At 39.2% G+C, this 17,272-nt stretch overlaps 1 protein-coding gene across 1 annotated transcript; it reads left to right on the top strand.

Moving 5' to 3' along the window:
- Positions 1-844: 844 nt before the first annotated feature.
- Positions 845-16,907, top strand: stip1 (stress-induced phosphoprotein 1). Its single transcript, XM_053618364.1, has 14 exons — positions 845-928; positions 5,426-5,635; positions 7,679-7,820; positions 8,391-8,532; positions 8,977-9,142; positions 10,006-10,132; positions 11,557-11,659; positions 11,894-12,014; positions 12,175-12,271; positions 12,464-12,588; positions 12,708-12,744; positions 13,400-13,503; positions 13,897-14,069; positions 14,836-16,907. Exons 1-14 carry the CDS (start codon positions 920-922, stop codon positions 14,906-14,908), a joined length of 1,629 nt encoding a protein of 542 aa, XP_053474339.1. The 5' UTR covers positions 845-919; the 3' UTR covers positions 14,909-16,907.
- The last annotated feature ends 365 nt before the right edge of the window (positions 16,908-17,272 follow it).

The following is a 17,272-nucleotide window of genomic DNA, read 5'->3' as shown; positions in this document are numbered from 1 at the left end:
ACACTCTCATTAACAATGACTTAATCCATTTCTTGAAGCATACTGAGTCTTAAAACCATGGTTCTGAAAGTGGAGTCTGTGTTCCCCTATTTATTATTGAGTTCTTATAGTTACTTGAATGAATGACTGGTCACTTGAACTGAAAAAACTTTTTCAACTTTAATCTAATAATAATAATAATAATAATAATAATAATAATGTGTTCTTAGTGGAAAGCTCTAGAGCTCTGACAAATAGTCAGAATATTGTTGTACACATATAAATAATGAGACTAATATCCGATTACTTAAATTATTTTCATATATAAAAAAAAAATCTACTGAGCGGCTCTGTGGATTTTATTTATTTATTTATTTATTTTGTTTATTTATTTATTTATTTGAAAAGTTATATCTGGCTGTAAACAGTTTGAGGATCCCTTCCTAAGAGAATACTCGACGTTTCTAGCGCTTTCTTACACACCTCTCTTCTCAGCGGCAGTGTACTGACTTTTGATTCGTTGAAACGTCACCACGTGCCGTGGACTAACCATTGAGAGAAGAGTTCGCGTCACAAGCGATGAGAAAAGAGAACGCTCGCTGGTGAGGCAGCTCACTTTTCCTGTATGAGGTGAGTGGGTTGCCACGGTGTGGCAAAACAAGACCGATACGTTAGCTTCTGTAACTTCAGAGCTCAATTTCATCAAAGGAAGTGCAATATGTTTTATTTTGCGAATTAAAAGTTAAAATCAAAGATTACATTTATTTTGTGCAATAAATTGATGATGCCAGACGTAATTTAAGGTGACAGATTTGAAGATGTATGGGGAGTTTTTGAGATGAACATGGCAACCCGCTTCTTCGGCAACCGTGATATTATGAGAGGGCGGGGCCTCAGCACTGTCGTCTCATAGTAGTTTCTGGAACCTCATGGTTACACCATGGAGAAAGTGAGTATCGTGAATTAGCCTTATTCTCCAAAAATAAAATTCGCATTATTAACAGACGGCTTCACAGCTTATATCCATAATCTAATTTATTTGATACTGGTTAATTATTCGTATCTTGTATCAATTGACTAGCCTGTAAAACACCGGGACTGCAGTAGTGCTCATTGTTAGCCACGATGCTAGCTTACTAGCTATAAAATATATGCTTAAAAGAGATTTAAAACCGCAAAATTGGCTTGCTAGTTTCTTTAATTCCAAATTAACAAATTATTATCCTGAATGATAATTCGCAACTAACCCAGCGTGTAAATACTACATAGTATCACCTACATAGCAAAGCACATACGAGCCTAGGTTAGCTAACTAGCTAGCGCATTTCCCGACATGTACAGGACTGAGAAAACTCACAAGTGTCATTGTATGAGGTCAGAGCTCTCTGTTATAATCTATACATTTATTTATAGCATATATACATGTGGGAATTTCTAAATTTCAAAAACAAAACAAGCACCTGCGAATGTGTCAGGCTAGCTAGCTGTTCGATTCATCTGGAAGTTTCTAGATGGTCCAGCTATTAACCAGATGCTGAGTTTTCAGGTCTAGAGGTCATCTTCAGGAGTGGATTCGACATCATGTTCTGTTATCTTAATGAGATCGCGGTTCGTTTCTGTCTTGTGAGGCTAAAATAGCTGTTTGTTAAAAGGTATACAGTTTGTTAACTAACTAGATCCTGGCTAGCTAGTTTACTTAAGTTAGCCACGTGCAGTAGTTTACCAAGACAGGCATGGCATAGTATAAGCCTGACAATGTCAGACTTTAGGAGAAGCACAAAAGAAGATTTTGCTTCTGTTGTTATCTAGATTGATCAATTATCATCTAGCTTACTTGCTAGAATGTGGCTGCTGTCAGTGGTCAGCTGTCGGTGGCATTTTTGACACACATGGAGGAGCAAGTCCTGCACCTGACACTCAAAATAAACACTCGTTACAGCGTGTTTTGTTAAACTATGCATACAATTTAAAACAATCTCTATAGAACAATACATTGATGGACGATTAAAGCACAAGAAAGTGCTAAAATGGTCTAAGAACAACGCAACACTCATCGAAATTGCCAGAGCTATGAATATTCATGAATATGCTAATTGGGAACGCCCCTCGTTCTCCTGTCTCTACAAATAGCAAACCAACGAGTCTCTATATGCATTGTTATATCCGATTGTATTTATTTAACAGTAACAGACCTATCAACTTTTGATGTAGGGGCGCCACATTTTAACATCAGGGAACGCTAGTGTGAGTTCAGAAATGCACAAAAGGCAGTCCTGTCATCACACCGAAGAATGGCCACTCAATATATGAATCTGTAATGCGTTGGTGTTTTGGATTTTCTGATATTGAGTGGCACCTCTGGAAGCCCCAGCCTTCCTCCATCGCCACTAGCTAAAAAATTAGTAAAGGTATGCATACGGCCATTTTATCGCTGTACTATGAAGTCACCAGTAGGCGTTCCTAGTACTGGTTGCTATACAACCCCCTGGCACACTTCGAGGATGTTTACCCGGCTTTTTTTACTTCATTGCAAATAAACCAATCACAGATATGACACAAAATAATTCTGTTTAATAGCTGAACATTCTGGCTTCGTGAAACACACCTTAAATAACTTAAATGAAATGATTTTAATTAATGGCAAATTATGGAGTCACTAAATGTTGAGGAACAAATTATGGAATCACCTTGTAATTTGCATTTATACCAGAAATGCCAGCACAAGTCTAAACATGCAAATTAGTCTGCAGTTAAAAGAAAGTTCTTACAGACCTTGGAAACAATGGCCTCAACATAAGAGTTTTCAGTTGAAACAATTGGAAGATGATTATTTAACTCCTTCAAGAAGCAAATGCAACACAGCAAAAATGTGGCAAAAGATGTTGGTTGTTCCCAGTCAGCTGTGTCTAAAATTTGGTGCAAGTATAAACAAAATGGGAAGGTTATAAAAGGAAAACATACGGATAGACCAAGGAAGACGTCAAAGCTTCAGGTAGAAAACTCAAAGCGATACACCTTGAAAATAGAAAATGCACAACAAAACAAATGGGCGGAAACAGTCAGTGTTTGTGATAGATCTGTGAGAAATCGGCTGAATGAAATGGGATTTATGTATAGAAAAGCCAAATGAAAGCGGCACTAACACTTAAACAGAAGAATACAAGGTTACAGTGGGCTAAAAAGAAGCAATCATGGAGTGTGGATCATTAGATGAAAGTGATATTCAGTGAGATATTCAGTGATTAATCATGAATCTGCATTGGCCAAGGAGAGAACTTTTGTCTGGTGCCGTTCTAATGAAACATACAAAGATGACTGCCTGAAGAAAACAATCAAATTTCCCCACTCATTCATATGTGGTTGCATGTGAGGTAAAGGACCAGGGGAGACCTCAACAGTCAACGTAGAACGCACCAGCTCTCAATGGAAGTGAATGGTCTCTGGTCAGTTTGTTGCTGCGAGTCGCTGTAACGAAAATAAATAAAAACGGCCTCAAACTACGCTACAATATTTTAGACACTTCTCTTCCAGTTTGAAAGATGTGCTGATCGCTTTCTGTCTAGACAAGTGTAGAATGTTTTGTGTCCATTGACATGAAATAAAATCATTAGATGTTCAGCCTGGCAGACATTAGACAATTATATAGTTAACATCAATTAATTTTTTATTAATGATGCAGTGAAACATTGGCCGCTGAAATTTTTGGGCTGGAAATGTGCTTGTGGTTTGACTGGGGGGGGGGGGGGGGGGGGGGGGAGATAAAATAAAATTTCACACGAACATTCTTTAAGGTTTTATTAACTAACAACATTTAGTACATTATTTCACATTAGCAAGTCATGAAATTTATAATTAGTGTTAATGAAATAAGGTAAGGCATGTACCTGAAACACACTGTTGATTCAAACCACTGCGAAAAATAAATTTCCACTTAAAATTAGCAAAAATTTTGTTACTACATGTTGCTAAATGTTGAGAATTTATTGAACTCCTCCTGTTATCCATGTGTAAATATTAATACATGCTTTTCATCCTCACTTCTGAATTTTACCATTAACATGATAAATATTGTCAGTCAACGGAACCTTCATTTTACCAAAATGTGACAGCCACCAAGCTTTATTTTATAATCTACTCTGGAAGAGGAAATGACCGTTTCTGAGTTCTGCGCTACATTAAAGCGCATTTCAGACATCCAGTAGAGACGTTTAATCAGTCCTTTTCATGCACTGTAAGGTCTGCAGTCAGAGGCCTCTCTATCTGACCTGTTCAAATTGCAGTGCAAGAGTTTCTCAACGTCTGCCATCGTACACTTCATGTTGGCTTTAACGTGGAGCTCGGTAGAAGTGTTGGAAAAAACTTCGGTTTGAACCTAAGTGTTATTCTCCTGTTGAGCTTGTGGCCATTCAGTTTTATAAATTCTAGGAAACAGTAGCTACTTGAAGCTTTCTCACCTGTTTGGAAAATCGCAGTTGTTGAGAATAGCTCAGTGTTTTGTACTATCACAGCACCTGTTTCTACTGGTTACGTTTGTACATTTAGCTGCCTGCTGTAAACACTGGATTGTTTGCTGTCAGTAGGGGTGACGGATTTGGCATAAAGATCATATTTCGATAAATAAAGTTGTTTTTCTGATACATAAGGAAATACAAAAACTTGAACCACAAATTTGCTGCTTTGTTGACGGAGTGTTGATGTACCGATGATACATCTGAGCATGTTACAGCGATGTTTTAACAATTTGTAATGTTTCATCTGACACAGTTGAAATATATATTATATGCCTGTTGACAGGTTTTAAAAAAAATGTTGACATCAGTACTTTTGCTCCATTATATCACCCTAGTCTAACATTAGTAACAATTTTTTGGCTTATTAAAGAATGTCAAAAAGGTAAGTGAGAACAGGAAACAACTTAAACATAAATATAACTTGATAAAAAGTATTACAAAAAGGGCATGCTGAGCTTTAATAAATGCTAGTTGAATTGTTTGACATATTGCTGTGGTACAAGGGGAATAAAACCCTTAAGGTGGTGCTGTTACAGGGAAATAATCAACTTAAGGGTGGTAGCAGTGTCTCCACTTCACGTTGGGCTACATTACACCATCCCGTCATTGATTATTTTCCTATAACAGCATGCCCCTACGTGTTTTACTCCTTATTTAATTTAAATAAAGATAATCATCATGAATTAATGTTTCAGGTTTATTTCCAAACTACACTATAACACAAATGAACCATCACCTTATAACAGAGTAGTCAAGCTTTGCCTATTCTGCTTGGAGCATGTTTGCTGTTTTTTGTTTTTTTAGCATTTTCCCCATGCAGTTGAAATATTTTGGAAAGCATACTTATAAATCACCCACAGAGTGCAATGCACTCACAGTTAATCTTTACTTATTCTAGCAAATGCAATACAATACATGCTTCTTTCTACCCTCAGGTATCTCAGCTGAAAGACCAGGGTAATAAGGCGCTGAGCGCAGGGAAGATCGATGAAGCAGTGCGCTGCTACACTGAGGCTCTGGCATTGGACCCAAACAACCATGTCCTCTTCAGCAACCGATCTGCTGCGTACGCCAAGAAAGGCGACTACGAGAACGCCCTGAAGGACGCGTGCCAGACCATTAAGATCAAGCCAGATTGGGGCAAGGTAAATGATGCAGTTAGTGCATTTGAGGACTGTTTAGCGCTCTGTTATATCAGCTCTCAAGAGCCTAGCAATGGTAAAAGCACAATGGCTTTCATTGTAGTTTTCCCGAGTATAGCTGCTTCATTCCTGTTTTCTGACACAGCTGACATCCAGTGGTAAATGGTAAATGGCGCACTTATATAGTGCTTTTATCCAAAGCGCTTTTTTTGTCTCTCATTCACCCATTCACACACACTTGCCCACCAATGGTAACAGAGCTGCCATACAAGGCATGGCATCGGGAGAAACTTGGGGTTCAGGGTCTTGCCCAAGGACACTTCGGTATGTGGAGTCATGTGGGCCGGGAATCAAACCGACAACCCGCTCTACCACCTGAGCCACAGCCGCCACCAGTGGTCCATTAGCAAGCTGAATACAGAGGAAACGTATTGCTCCTTAATGGTTTGACCCTAGATGATTAATTCAATTCAATTCAAACAATGGAAATGGTCTCAAAGCAGCTTAATAGAAACATATAAACACAGGATACCGATTTTAAGTGTGTGAACTTATCCCTATTGAGCGAGCCGGTGGCGACGGTGGCAAAGAAAAACTCCCTAAGATGATATTAAGGCTTTATAGTCTCTTACTAACTGTTACGACCCCGGTCTATGGTCGAGGTGTAACATAAAAGAAAGTATAAACAAAAACAGTAATGAGGTTGACACCGTCTTTCAAATCTTTGATATCTACAAATTTAATGATTACAAGAAAGAAGGGCAAAAAAATCCAAAACAAACACACACTACGAAAGCAAATGTCTTCAGGGCTGGGCAAGGCCAAAATAATAAACAGAACAGTCGCTATCTTGTCCCATATCAATTTAAATAACCTAACAAAAGAAGGGTATTTAAAAAGAAAATACAGAGTCTAACCTGACTCCCTAACTGAGGCAAAAACAGCAAACAAAAGATAGACCCAAAAATAAATGGCACCCAACCCCTACAGCTTTCGTGATAATTGGAGAAGAAATATTTACAATAGAAGATATATTTACAATAGAGGCGTTCACTTAGCCACAACACGACAAAACAGGGGAATGGGACAACACAGTATCCTACCACTCACTTCTTTCACTCGTACACAATACAACAAGCAAGCGATTTCACTCAAACACCGGAAAAATATTCGCTACTCAATCGTACGCACGCAATCACAGACACACCACACATCCGCATTCCTGCCGATATATCGTTCTTCCGCCTTTTTAAATGACCTACAATCTTCTCCTCTCCAATCCCGGTGCAGCACGTCAGCACGTTGAGTTAGGGCGGAGCGACCTGTGAGAGCGAAACAGGGAGAGAGAGCACACACAATACGTCTCCTGATGTAACACTAATCTTAAAGGTGTTTTAGATACAAAAGCGATTTGTCTTGCCATCTAGTTGAGTATTTTCGATTGCACAGGGACATTTGGTGCAATAAATGTGAACTGTATTTTTAATTTGATTACCAGTCCACTTTTCATTATACACTACCTGTCAAATATTGTTGACCTCCCTGTATTACCATTTTTGGTTAAACTTCAAGAAATGGGTTCAAGAAAATGTAATAACAACTAAGTGGATTTTTAATTTCTTGGTAAAACACATGGAAAAGTCCAGTCTGGATCATAGCATGTACACCTTTAACAAAGAACTCATTTAGAGTCTCATAAAGTCTGAGAGTGGAAAATCACGCTGTCCTTAAATGCAAAGCTTTTGACATTTGATATGTTGCTTGTTGAATTCTTTCCCTATCGACTTGCTGGCAGTGGTTAAACTGTAATAAAACCAGTGTTCAAAAACGTTCAAAGGTTGGGTAGGGAATGCAGAGACGGTACTGACCGTGCCCTTTGGTGCTAGAACGTGATGAAATTCAAAATGTGTCTCTTTCCTTAATCTAGTCCTCACGACACAATAACCTTGAGGTTATGATGATAAAATATTAAATCTCATGTTTTTTGTGCTTTTAGCAGAAGAGAGAACTTGAACATATTTGATTGCTCTGATGTGTTTATTTCAGGGTTACTCACGAAAGGCTGCAGCCTTGGAGTTTCTGGGAAAGTTTGAGGATGCCAAAGTAACCTATCAGGAGGGTCTCCGTCAAGAGCCGTCCAACCAGCAGCTAAAAGATGGTCTTCAGAACATCGAGGCGCGACTAGCAGGTACACAGACTTATGTGATTGTAATAACGGAGTGCTTTAATTACATCCCACATTACAACTGATGACTGATTTTGATTATATGGTGTGTTCAAAGTTGTGATTTTGACACTGGAAGTTTAGCACAGTACTCTCATGGTTGAAGTGAATAAGGACGTGAGAACGTTGTTGCTAGGCAACTGGGTGGTATGAATGCCTAATAAGGCTAATCATTTTGCTGGCAGCTGTTAACTTTTTTTCTCTTTTTACGGACAACGTCAAGGTGTAGTGATGGTCGGGATGAGACAAAACCATGCAGAATATAAACATTTTCCTCAGATGAGTTGGAAAATTACTATGAATGAACGACCATGCTTATGCTACACTAGCATTGACAACTAGCCCGACTTTAATTAACCGTATTGAGACGCGCGCAAAAAAAGAAGCATCACATCTCTCGAAGTCAGGTCTATCAGAAAGTTATTACATTTTAAAAGGTTGTATTTTAACAAGTTGTATATTTGTCCTCTTGTATATTTTGTCCTGTTGCTTCATTCTTCAGTAATCTGTTTTTGATGTGTCCCTGTTTTATAGAGAAGAAGATGATGAACCCCTTCGCCATCCCCAACTTGTATGAGAAGTTGGAGGGGGACGCCCGAACCCGAGCCCTGCTGTCCGACCCCAGCTACAGAGAGCTGCTCGAACAGCTCCGCCAGAAACCGTCTGAACTCGGCACGTAAGTGTTCACTCGCACCGTTTCAATATCTCACTCTGACAAGTTTGATCTGCAGGATCGTGCTAGCTGTCTGTTTTCACATCTGTTCAGGCTACGTTGACATGTGAGAAATCTTTCTTTCTTTTTTCCCCTTTAGTCCTTTTTACTCCCGTCTTATTTTCCCTCTCTTCTTTTCCCCCCCGACACTACTATCTGTCTAGCTGTCAGTCCCACAAGCCTAAGCTTTGGTGCTGTCCTCCTTAATTACTCTCCTTTTCTTGCTAGGCATTCAGTTCTCACTGCTGTCTAGCTCATCCACTCACTTCCTTTTAACTTTTCTACATGCTGTCCATTCCAATTTTCCTCCATCATTCTCTCCCTTTTGACTTCTGTCTCTGTGTGTCAGGATCTTCTTTTTTTTTTTTTTTTTGTCCTCGGTTTATAGTTATATATATTTCTCTGTAGGAAGTTGCAGGACCCACGTGTGATGACAACCCTTTCAGTGCTGCTCGGATTCGACCTGGCTGGCATGGATGAAGATGAAGAGCCGACTCCACCCCCTCCACCTAAACCCAAAGAGGCAACCCCGCCCCCTCCCAAAGAGGAAGATCTGCCAGAGAACAAGAGATTGGTACAAACTCTAAACATTACATAAAATGTAATGAGTGAGTAATTGTTTGTGCATACGACCTCCCCCAGTGTAATTCCAATAAATCCTGCCTCGTGCGCAGTGATTATTTCCACCACCAGTGCTGTTGCCTAGCAGTTCTTACTCAATCATTTCTCACTTATGGACACACAGGTGCCAACATCTGTAGCACTTTATGATTTTGGATCCCTTGCTAGATGCCTGAAAGTATGCTTATCTATTTGTTTGCTTGCTTAGGTAAAGAAGTGATCAGATCAAACAAAACTAAACTTTTCCCACTGGAAGTCCCAATAAACAATAGACATACATTTCCTTTTGGTAGCGGTTGTTTTCACTCTGTGTCGACTTTATCTAGGCTGTATTTGACCCATGAATTCACAGGACTGTCTTATTAGCCAGTAGAAGCTAAGTAGGCGGGACTATGTCAGAAGGGTATTGATCACACCAGACTTTGCCTTACTGTTTTCTGCTTGGTACACATCTTTAAAAAAATTAGACATCTCAATCACACACACACACTAGGGCTTTTGTGGTAAAATCGATTTTTTCACTCTGCCTGCTTGGATTTTCTTGTTAATGCTGTTGGCACCTATGTGAAGGCTTGAGAACCCAGATCGAGTCAAAATGGCGACATACATCCAACAGAAGAGATTTGTTGGATTGCTGCAGGGGGGAAAAGTAACACATTAATGTGTTTCAAGTTTGCTACGGTGACGTGCAGTATTTCTTAACTGGCTGATCTGCAGACTGAGGCGGCACAATCGTGTCATTTGTCATCTGGAACTTCCCTTTGGGCGTAGCTTCGATAAAGATAATGTCTGATGGAGTCTTGATCTCTCTTACAGGCGTTGAAGGAGAAGGAACTTGGCAATGCAGCATACAAAAAGAAGGACTTTGAGACTGCACTCAAACACTATGATGAGGCGTGCAAGCACGACCCCACCAACATGGCCTATCTGTCCAATAAGGCTGGTATGAGAAACACCCACACCTCTTTATCCTCTTGAATTATTCTTATCCTTACACTTACAGGCTTACACATAATATATGCTGCAGCATGACCATGATTTTCCTGGCCCAGTCAATTAATTTAGTTATTATGAGAATATGCTCTAATTCTTAAAAAAAAAAAAAAAAACAGATAAGAATTTGATCATCATTGGTTAAGGTTGTGAAGTTCACTAGAGCCCTTGAGCAAGGTTCTTAACGCCTCACTGTTCAGTTCTTTTATTGGATTATACACCGATCAGCCATAACATTAAACCCAATAACCGGTGAAGTGAATAACATTGATTATCTTGTTACAATGGCACCTGTCAAGGAGTGAGATACATTTAGGCAGCAACTGAACAGTCAGTTCCTGAATTTCATGCGTTGGTAGCAGAAAAACAAAACAGGCAAGCGTAAGGATCTGAGCGACTTTGACAAGACCCAAACTGTGATGGCTAGACGACTGGGTCCGAGCATCTCCAACATGGCAGCACTTGTGAGGTCATGTTCCTGCTGGACAAACAAGTCCAATCCATGGAGGCCGCACCTCTTACAGGACTTAAAGGATCTGCTGGTAACGTTTTGGTGCCAAGATACCTCAGTATATTAGGCGGGTGGTCTTAATGTAATGACTGATGAGTATATCTCAGTCATAAGTCAGAATGAGCATTTTTCATATGACTGAATGTAAATTTGACGGTCAGGCTAACTTGTCTATTTGTGCTACCCAGCAGGAGAAGCATGATTAAATTATTATGTGGCTGTGTTAATGGAGAATGGAGTTGTTTAGCAAATTGCATGGGGCTAAACAGGTCAACAATGGTGTTTATTTAATTGTGTTTATATTCTGAGCGCCTACGCTATTTGGCTCTGCTTCCTGCACACAATCAGAGTTGAGCAAGTGGATATAAGGGGAACTAAGTAATGCTTAAATCATAATCATAATCATGATTTGTTAATGTAGGTTACTTATAAGGTAGTATTCTATCACTTGCCCACCGTCTGCGGATGTTTGATTTCATTATGATGCATGCACGAGCACATAATAAAATTAACCAGTTATATCACAATTTTCCACGCTTGCGGTTGCATAAAAGCCATAAAAAGTTCAGCCATGTATTTTACTTGGAAATATGTTATACAAGAAAAAAATGCATTGATCGCCGTGATGTCTTGAAAAAATGGAGGCTTTCTGGATTAATTTTGAACTCTACATGGTGTTTATTATTGTAATGTATAAAAATCTACCATTATGTTATTAATCTTTAATAACAAGCCTTTATTAGATCTTTTCTTTTTCTAAACAGTTAATATGACCTCATTTATTGTAAATTTATCTGAATTTCTCTTATATTTACATACATTAACCCAGAGCTTGTATCCTGTTTCTCTTCTTTTTCTTTCAGCTGTGTTCTTTGAGAAGGGCGAGTTTGAGAAGTGTAGAGAGCTCTGCGAGAAAGCCATCGAGGTGGGCAGAGAAAACCGTGAGGACTACAGACAAATCGCCAAGTAAATGTGTTTACGTTGTGTTTCTCTTGAACTCCAGCGCTAAATTGCAGTGAGTTGAGTGGTTATATAATTCCAGTGTTATTTCACAGACTCGCGTTCTACCCACACAGATATGCCTCATGAGCAACAGCCTATCTATATTTTGAGAAAGCTAAATTAACCACTCAAGTTATACTGGCAGTAAATTACATGGTTCCCACACTATTGTACATGTGTTTTCAAATTTTCTCTCAGGGCCTATGCCAGGATTGGGAACTCTCTTTTCAAAGAGGAGAGGTATAAGGAGTCCATTCAGTTCTTCAACAAAAGTCTGACTGAGCATCGCACTCCAGAGGTGCTGAAGAAGTGCCAGCAGGTGGGTTTGCAGTTTGAAAACACATCCAGAGAATACTGCTAGGACTTGCTCAAATAGAGCACTGTAATGGGGAACAGTTTTTCAGAACCATCTGAGAAAGGGAAGGGGGAAAAAAAGTGAGTCGTTAATTAAATGAATTGATTGCGTCTTATCTCAACAGGCAGAGAAGATAGTGAAGGAGCAAGAGAAACTGGCTTACATCAACCCAGAGGTGGCACTGGAGGAGAAGAACAAGGGCAATGAGGCTTTTCAGAAAGGTGTGTGCATACAGGAGTTTGAAATACTGCTATTTATTTATTTATTTATTTATTTATTTATTTATTTAAACTTGAACCTTTATGAAGGCTCATCTTGATTTAGATGTCTCTGAACTTACTTTCAGTGCTAAAGCATCCTGATTCTAGGTGAAACTGTATAAATTCCATGTGCTGTCTGTGTGTGTTGTGTAGGTGACTACCCCCTGGCCATGAAGCACTACAGCGAGGCCATAAAGAGAAACCCCAATGATGCCAAGCTCTTCAGCAACAGGGCAGCCTGCTACACCAAATTACTGGAGTTCCAATTGGCCCTCAAGGTGCATTACAGGAAAACACCCTAATGCTTAGGGTTTTGAGCATTTTTTTTTTTTCCCACCAATTGCACATATGCACACAATATCTTTTGAGACGTGAAGTTCTGGTTTGTCTTTTACAGGATTGTGAGGACTGCATCAGACTGGAACCCAGCTTCAGTAAGTCTCCTCAGACAGGTTTCAGTGTTTACAGTGAGAATAACAGGAACCAAGTTGTTTCACAACATGAAATATAGCTAGAATCAGTTAAAGTATGATGTTAATAAGTTAATAATATAATTGTTGGAAAATTGCTGCCCTACAAGAGGAATTGATGTGAAACACTTCAGGACTCACTGTGATAGAAAAATAATCAACAATGGGGTGGTCACACTAACTCAGGATTTTTTTTTTGGGGGGGGGGGGGGGGTCATGCCACATCACACCACCTTGTCATTGATTATTTTCCTAAAACAACACCCCTAGAAGTGACACGTTTGCCTTGCACCTCTCTGGGGTTGGGGGTTTGAATCCCGCTTCCACCTTTTGTGCGTGGAGTTTGCATGCTCTCCCAGTGCTTCGGGAGTTTGCTCCAGGTACTCCGGTTTCCTCCCCCAGTCCAAAGACATGCATTGTAGGCTGATTGGCATTTGCAAATTATCCATGGTATGTGAACGGGTGTGTGCGATTGTGCACAGTTGGGTTGGCACCCCGTCCAGGGTGTTACCCGCCTTGTGCCCCAGGTACCCTGGTATAGGCTCCAGGCTTCCCTGTGACCCTGTGTATGATAAGTGGTATGGAAGATGAATGGATGGTCATTTCTGTTTGTGTGTAGTTAAAGGATACACACGCAAGGCAGCAGCACTGGAGGCGATGAAGGACTACTCCAAAGCCATGGATGCCTATCAGAAGGCTTTGGAGCTGGACTCAAACTCCAAGGTACAAAATCAGGGAAAAACAAAGTTTTTTTTTTTATAAAAAATAAAAAGGAGAACAGTCACTTCAAATTCTTGCTTTTATGAGATTTCACTGGTAACTATAGCAGTTTGAATATGTGTAACCCAGGACAAATAAATACAGTCTGGAATACAAGAGATGGCCGCTGATAAAATCACACTGGAAGGGGCTGTGTAAATAAACACGTGAAGGATTAAATTTATGAGCTGAATTTTCCTCTTGATTGAGACATTTATATTTAGAATTTTATTGTGACTGTATCGGGATTGGTGGAAAGACCAGCTCTGTCACTGCTTATTTGGAACAGACAGTTATTCTATATTTTAGTTTCTGATTTTTGTGTGTGTGTGTGCGCACGCACGCGCGTCCATGCAGGAGGCCACAGAGGGGATGCAGCGCTGCATGGTGAGTCATTCCATAAGGAATGATAGCCCAGAGGACGTGAAGCGGCGGGCCATGGCTGATCCGGAGGTGCAGCAGATCATGAGTGACCCAGCCATGCGCATGATCCTGGAGCAGATGCAGAAAGACCCACAGGCCCTCAGCGAGTAAGAAACATACACATATAATAAACACACACTTCTTTCTCAGCTGGATTTAAAGCTGCTCGGTTTCTTCATTTATTCCTATACAGCCAGATTGTATTCAGTATGTAATGGATCTATTTATGTAGGATCAGCAAAACCATTGTTATACCCTATGTAATGCGCACGTATAGTAAATATGAAGGCAATTTGGAAAAAAGTGTACATACAGTATTGAAATAATTCCTGCAGTACAAGTAATAGAATTTACAGCAGATTTTGACATATTTAGGAATCTTAAGAAACAACAGGAGAATTGGGGACAGCAAATGTGTTTTTTTTTTGTTGTTTTGTTTTTATGCAGTACGAGTTTGTAGTGTAGCACTACTTCTAATATTCAGTCTGACAAATATTCAGTTTAAATAGCAACTCTTAAGTAATTAAAACTCAAGTGCTGTTTTGTAGTAATTGAATAGTGTTTTATCAGAAATTCTTGGACATGATGAAGTAATTTAATTTCCTCAAAACAATTTTTACGTTCTGTGCATTGGTGCAGAATTGTTCAAGGGAATCACAATGCACCTAAGAATAGATATTGTTCCATTTCTAATATAAAATATATAGTCAGCATTACCTGACCAGTCCCCTTCTGCTCTATACTGTTCTTCATATAAAGTGTAGGCTGTAAACATTACTGCATATGTGTATATTGAATGTGTAACAAGTTTACTTGTAACACGGTCTTTGCACCACTTGATTGTTCTTGTCTCCTGTCTGTCCCTCACTGCAGCCACCTGAAGAACCCAGTTATCGCTCAGAAGATTCAGAAACTTATAGACATCGGACTCATAGCCATCCGGTGATCGTCAAGAGAGCAGAGGAGAACCAGGGCTACCACCATCCAGATCAACACCACCACAAGACCTCAGAGGAAAGAAGACTCCATTCCAAAAAAAAATAATAATAATAATAATGTTTGCTCACCAAATTGTACAATCACCCTCAATATGTCAAAAACATTTTATTTACATGTAAGGCCTTAGCTTTTCATTAAATGTTATGTGAATCATAACATGCAACGCGACATTTGCTTCTTAGCACTCCAGTACCAGCGACATTTGTCTAACATCTAGTCAGCAGCTTCTAATCATTAAAAGTCTAATTTTCCTCAGAATGGCATATTTTAATAACCTTTATGGATTCAGTACAAAACGGTGCAACCATTCTGAGATTTATATCATCATGTTGTGTGTGTGTGTGTGTGTGTGTGTGTGTGTGTGTGTGTGTGTGTGAGTTTTGATGCCTATAGATGCAGAACACTGCAAAACACGACAGCAAATCTCATCAGATATCTTGATGACAGTCAAATTTATTTAGTATTTCCTATTGTAAGTTCGCAATAAACCAAATATAAGATTAAATGTATTTCTAGACATTTTCACTTATTTCAAGCTTCAAATCGTGTGCTATTGGCAGATCATTTGTGCTTCTTTCTCGAAATGATGCTTAAAGTTAGCAAAATTATCTGCCAATAGAACAAGTCTTACAAGCTTGAAATTAGTTTAAAAAAATGTCTAGATTGGTTTAGTAATCTTATATTTGGTTTCTTGTAACCTTTATAATAGAAAATACTTGATGGATTTGATTATTGAAGGTATTAAATTGCCCCCACCCCCCGTGAGGTGCCAACATTGCTAACATTGCATTATAGCAGATAAAGAGAAAAATCTGAAATTTACAACAAAACGGTTATCGTGTCTGGACGAGATGGTTCAATACTAACATCATAAGGGGAAAAACAGCACATTCTACCTTGCACTTTTGCACTGATTAGAGACCGTAGCCCCACTCTAGTTTTCTGTTCGTTGACAAAACCGTGAAATTTCACCTTGATGAAGTCGGTATGAACGTGAAAGTAATCGATAGCAAGCACAAATGTGTTTTGTTTTTTTTTTGTTTTGTTTTTTGGTTGTTTTTACTTCTGGCCTGCTTTCCTCTAAAATGAATTGGATTTTCTGCCAGAATTTCACGTTTGGTCTGAACACTGCTTCAGAAGCAGTAAAGTGTCTACAGTATTGCCATAGCAGGGGGTCAGAAATCATTAATGCTACAGCTAAACCGAAGGTGTTGGTACCTATGTTGAGGAATTTTTGAGAAAGTGGCCCCTACTTCTCACAGATTTGAGTGATTTCTATCTAACAGGTCTGGGTAAGAGTGCATATCTTTGATCAGCTCCTTATATTTACAGGGAAATTAATGCTCAGTTGTGAGTAGTGATGAAATGAGTTGTGCTTCTTGCTCTGGTTGTCTGGATGGGGTTGAAACGCACTGTGAAACTGCACACATTCTCTTCTAACGGAGAACAGTTTGACTCCTATCAAATCCACTTGCAGTATATCTAGATATTTGATGTGACGCAATTAAAAATGCTTGTTTCTCAGAAAACGCTGTCCATTCTTAAATGTTTATCGATGCAGTATGTTGGAGATTAAGCTGGTTGTAAAAAGCAGAACCTGATCCTAGATTGGCACTCTTAGCGTTGTATATCTGCAATCCCAAATGTTCATATTCGGCCATGAATCAGCCATGATATGATGATGGGATAATACTATATGCAAGGCTGGGTGGTTGCTGAAGTGTTTTAAGGAATTACGCATTTTGGCACCAGTTTACATTGTGCCATCGAGTCTTCATTATTTCCAAATGCAACATCAAAGTCTTGGTGCCTGCAAGTCTGCAAACCTCTCGCTGTTGTCACTCTCATCTGTGCTTCAATACAGGGCATAATCTGACATGTGGATGTCTTTGGCTGCTTTCATTCTCAGTGTATTTTTCCACTTCAATAAACTCTGATACATACCACACCATCCAGTTGAGTTGCTCCTTCCACAGTTGATAAAGCAGGGCATAAATGGCTGCCACTCAATTTATAAACCTCTTACCAAGTCCTAAAATAGAGCTGTATGTTGTGATACATATGCATAAACTAGTTTTAGGATATGTAGATAGATGGACAGCACTTGTCAAAACAGAGTTGTATTTTAATTATGTAAGCGAATCAGTGTTCTGGTAAAACAATGTAACCGCAAATGCTTTTGATCATAATGTATCTATTCTGGAAAAGACATGACCCTTAAACTAAAATGTTGATGTGTCGTAATTGTTCTGAAAAATATATCTGAATGTGTTTCTAAATCAAACTATGGTTCTTGTCTGTTTTAGATCTG

Source organism: Ictalurus furcatus, chromosome 28 (assembly GCF_023375685.1).
Source record: "Ictalurus furcatus strain D&B chromosome 28, Billie_1.0, whole genome shotgun sequence".
Classification (NCBI taxonomy): domain Eukaryota; kingdom Metazoa; phylum Chordata; class Actinopteri; order Siluriformes; family Ictaluridae; genus Ictalurus; species Ictalurus furcatus.
This window is presented reverse-complemented; position numbering and strand designations above follow the sequence as displayed.

Coding starts and splice junctions, on each gene's coding strand:
- stip1 (XM_053618364.1), top strand. Junction 12,015..12,174: donor TGCTGAAGAAGTGCCAGCAG/GTGGGTTTGCAG, acceptor TTATCTCAACAG/GCAGAGAAGATAGTGAAGGA. Junction 12,272..12,463: donor CAATGAGGCTTTTCAGAAAG/GTGTGTGCATAC, acceptor TGTGTTGTGTAG/GTGACTACCCCCTGGCCATG.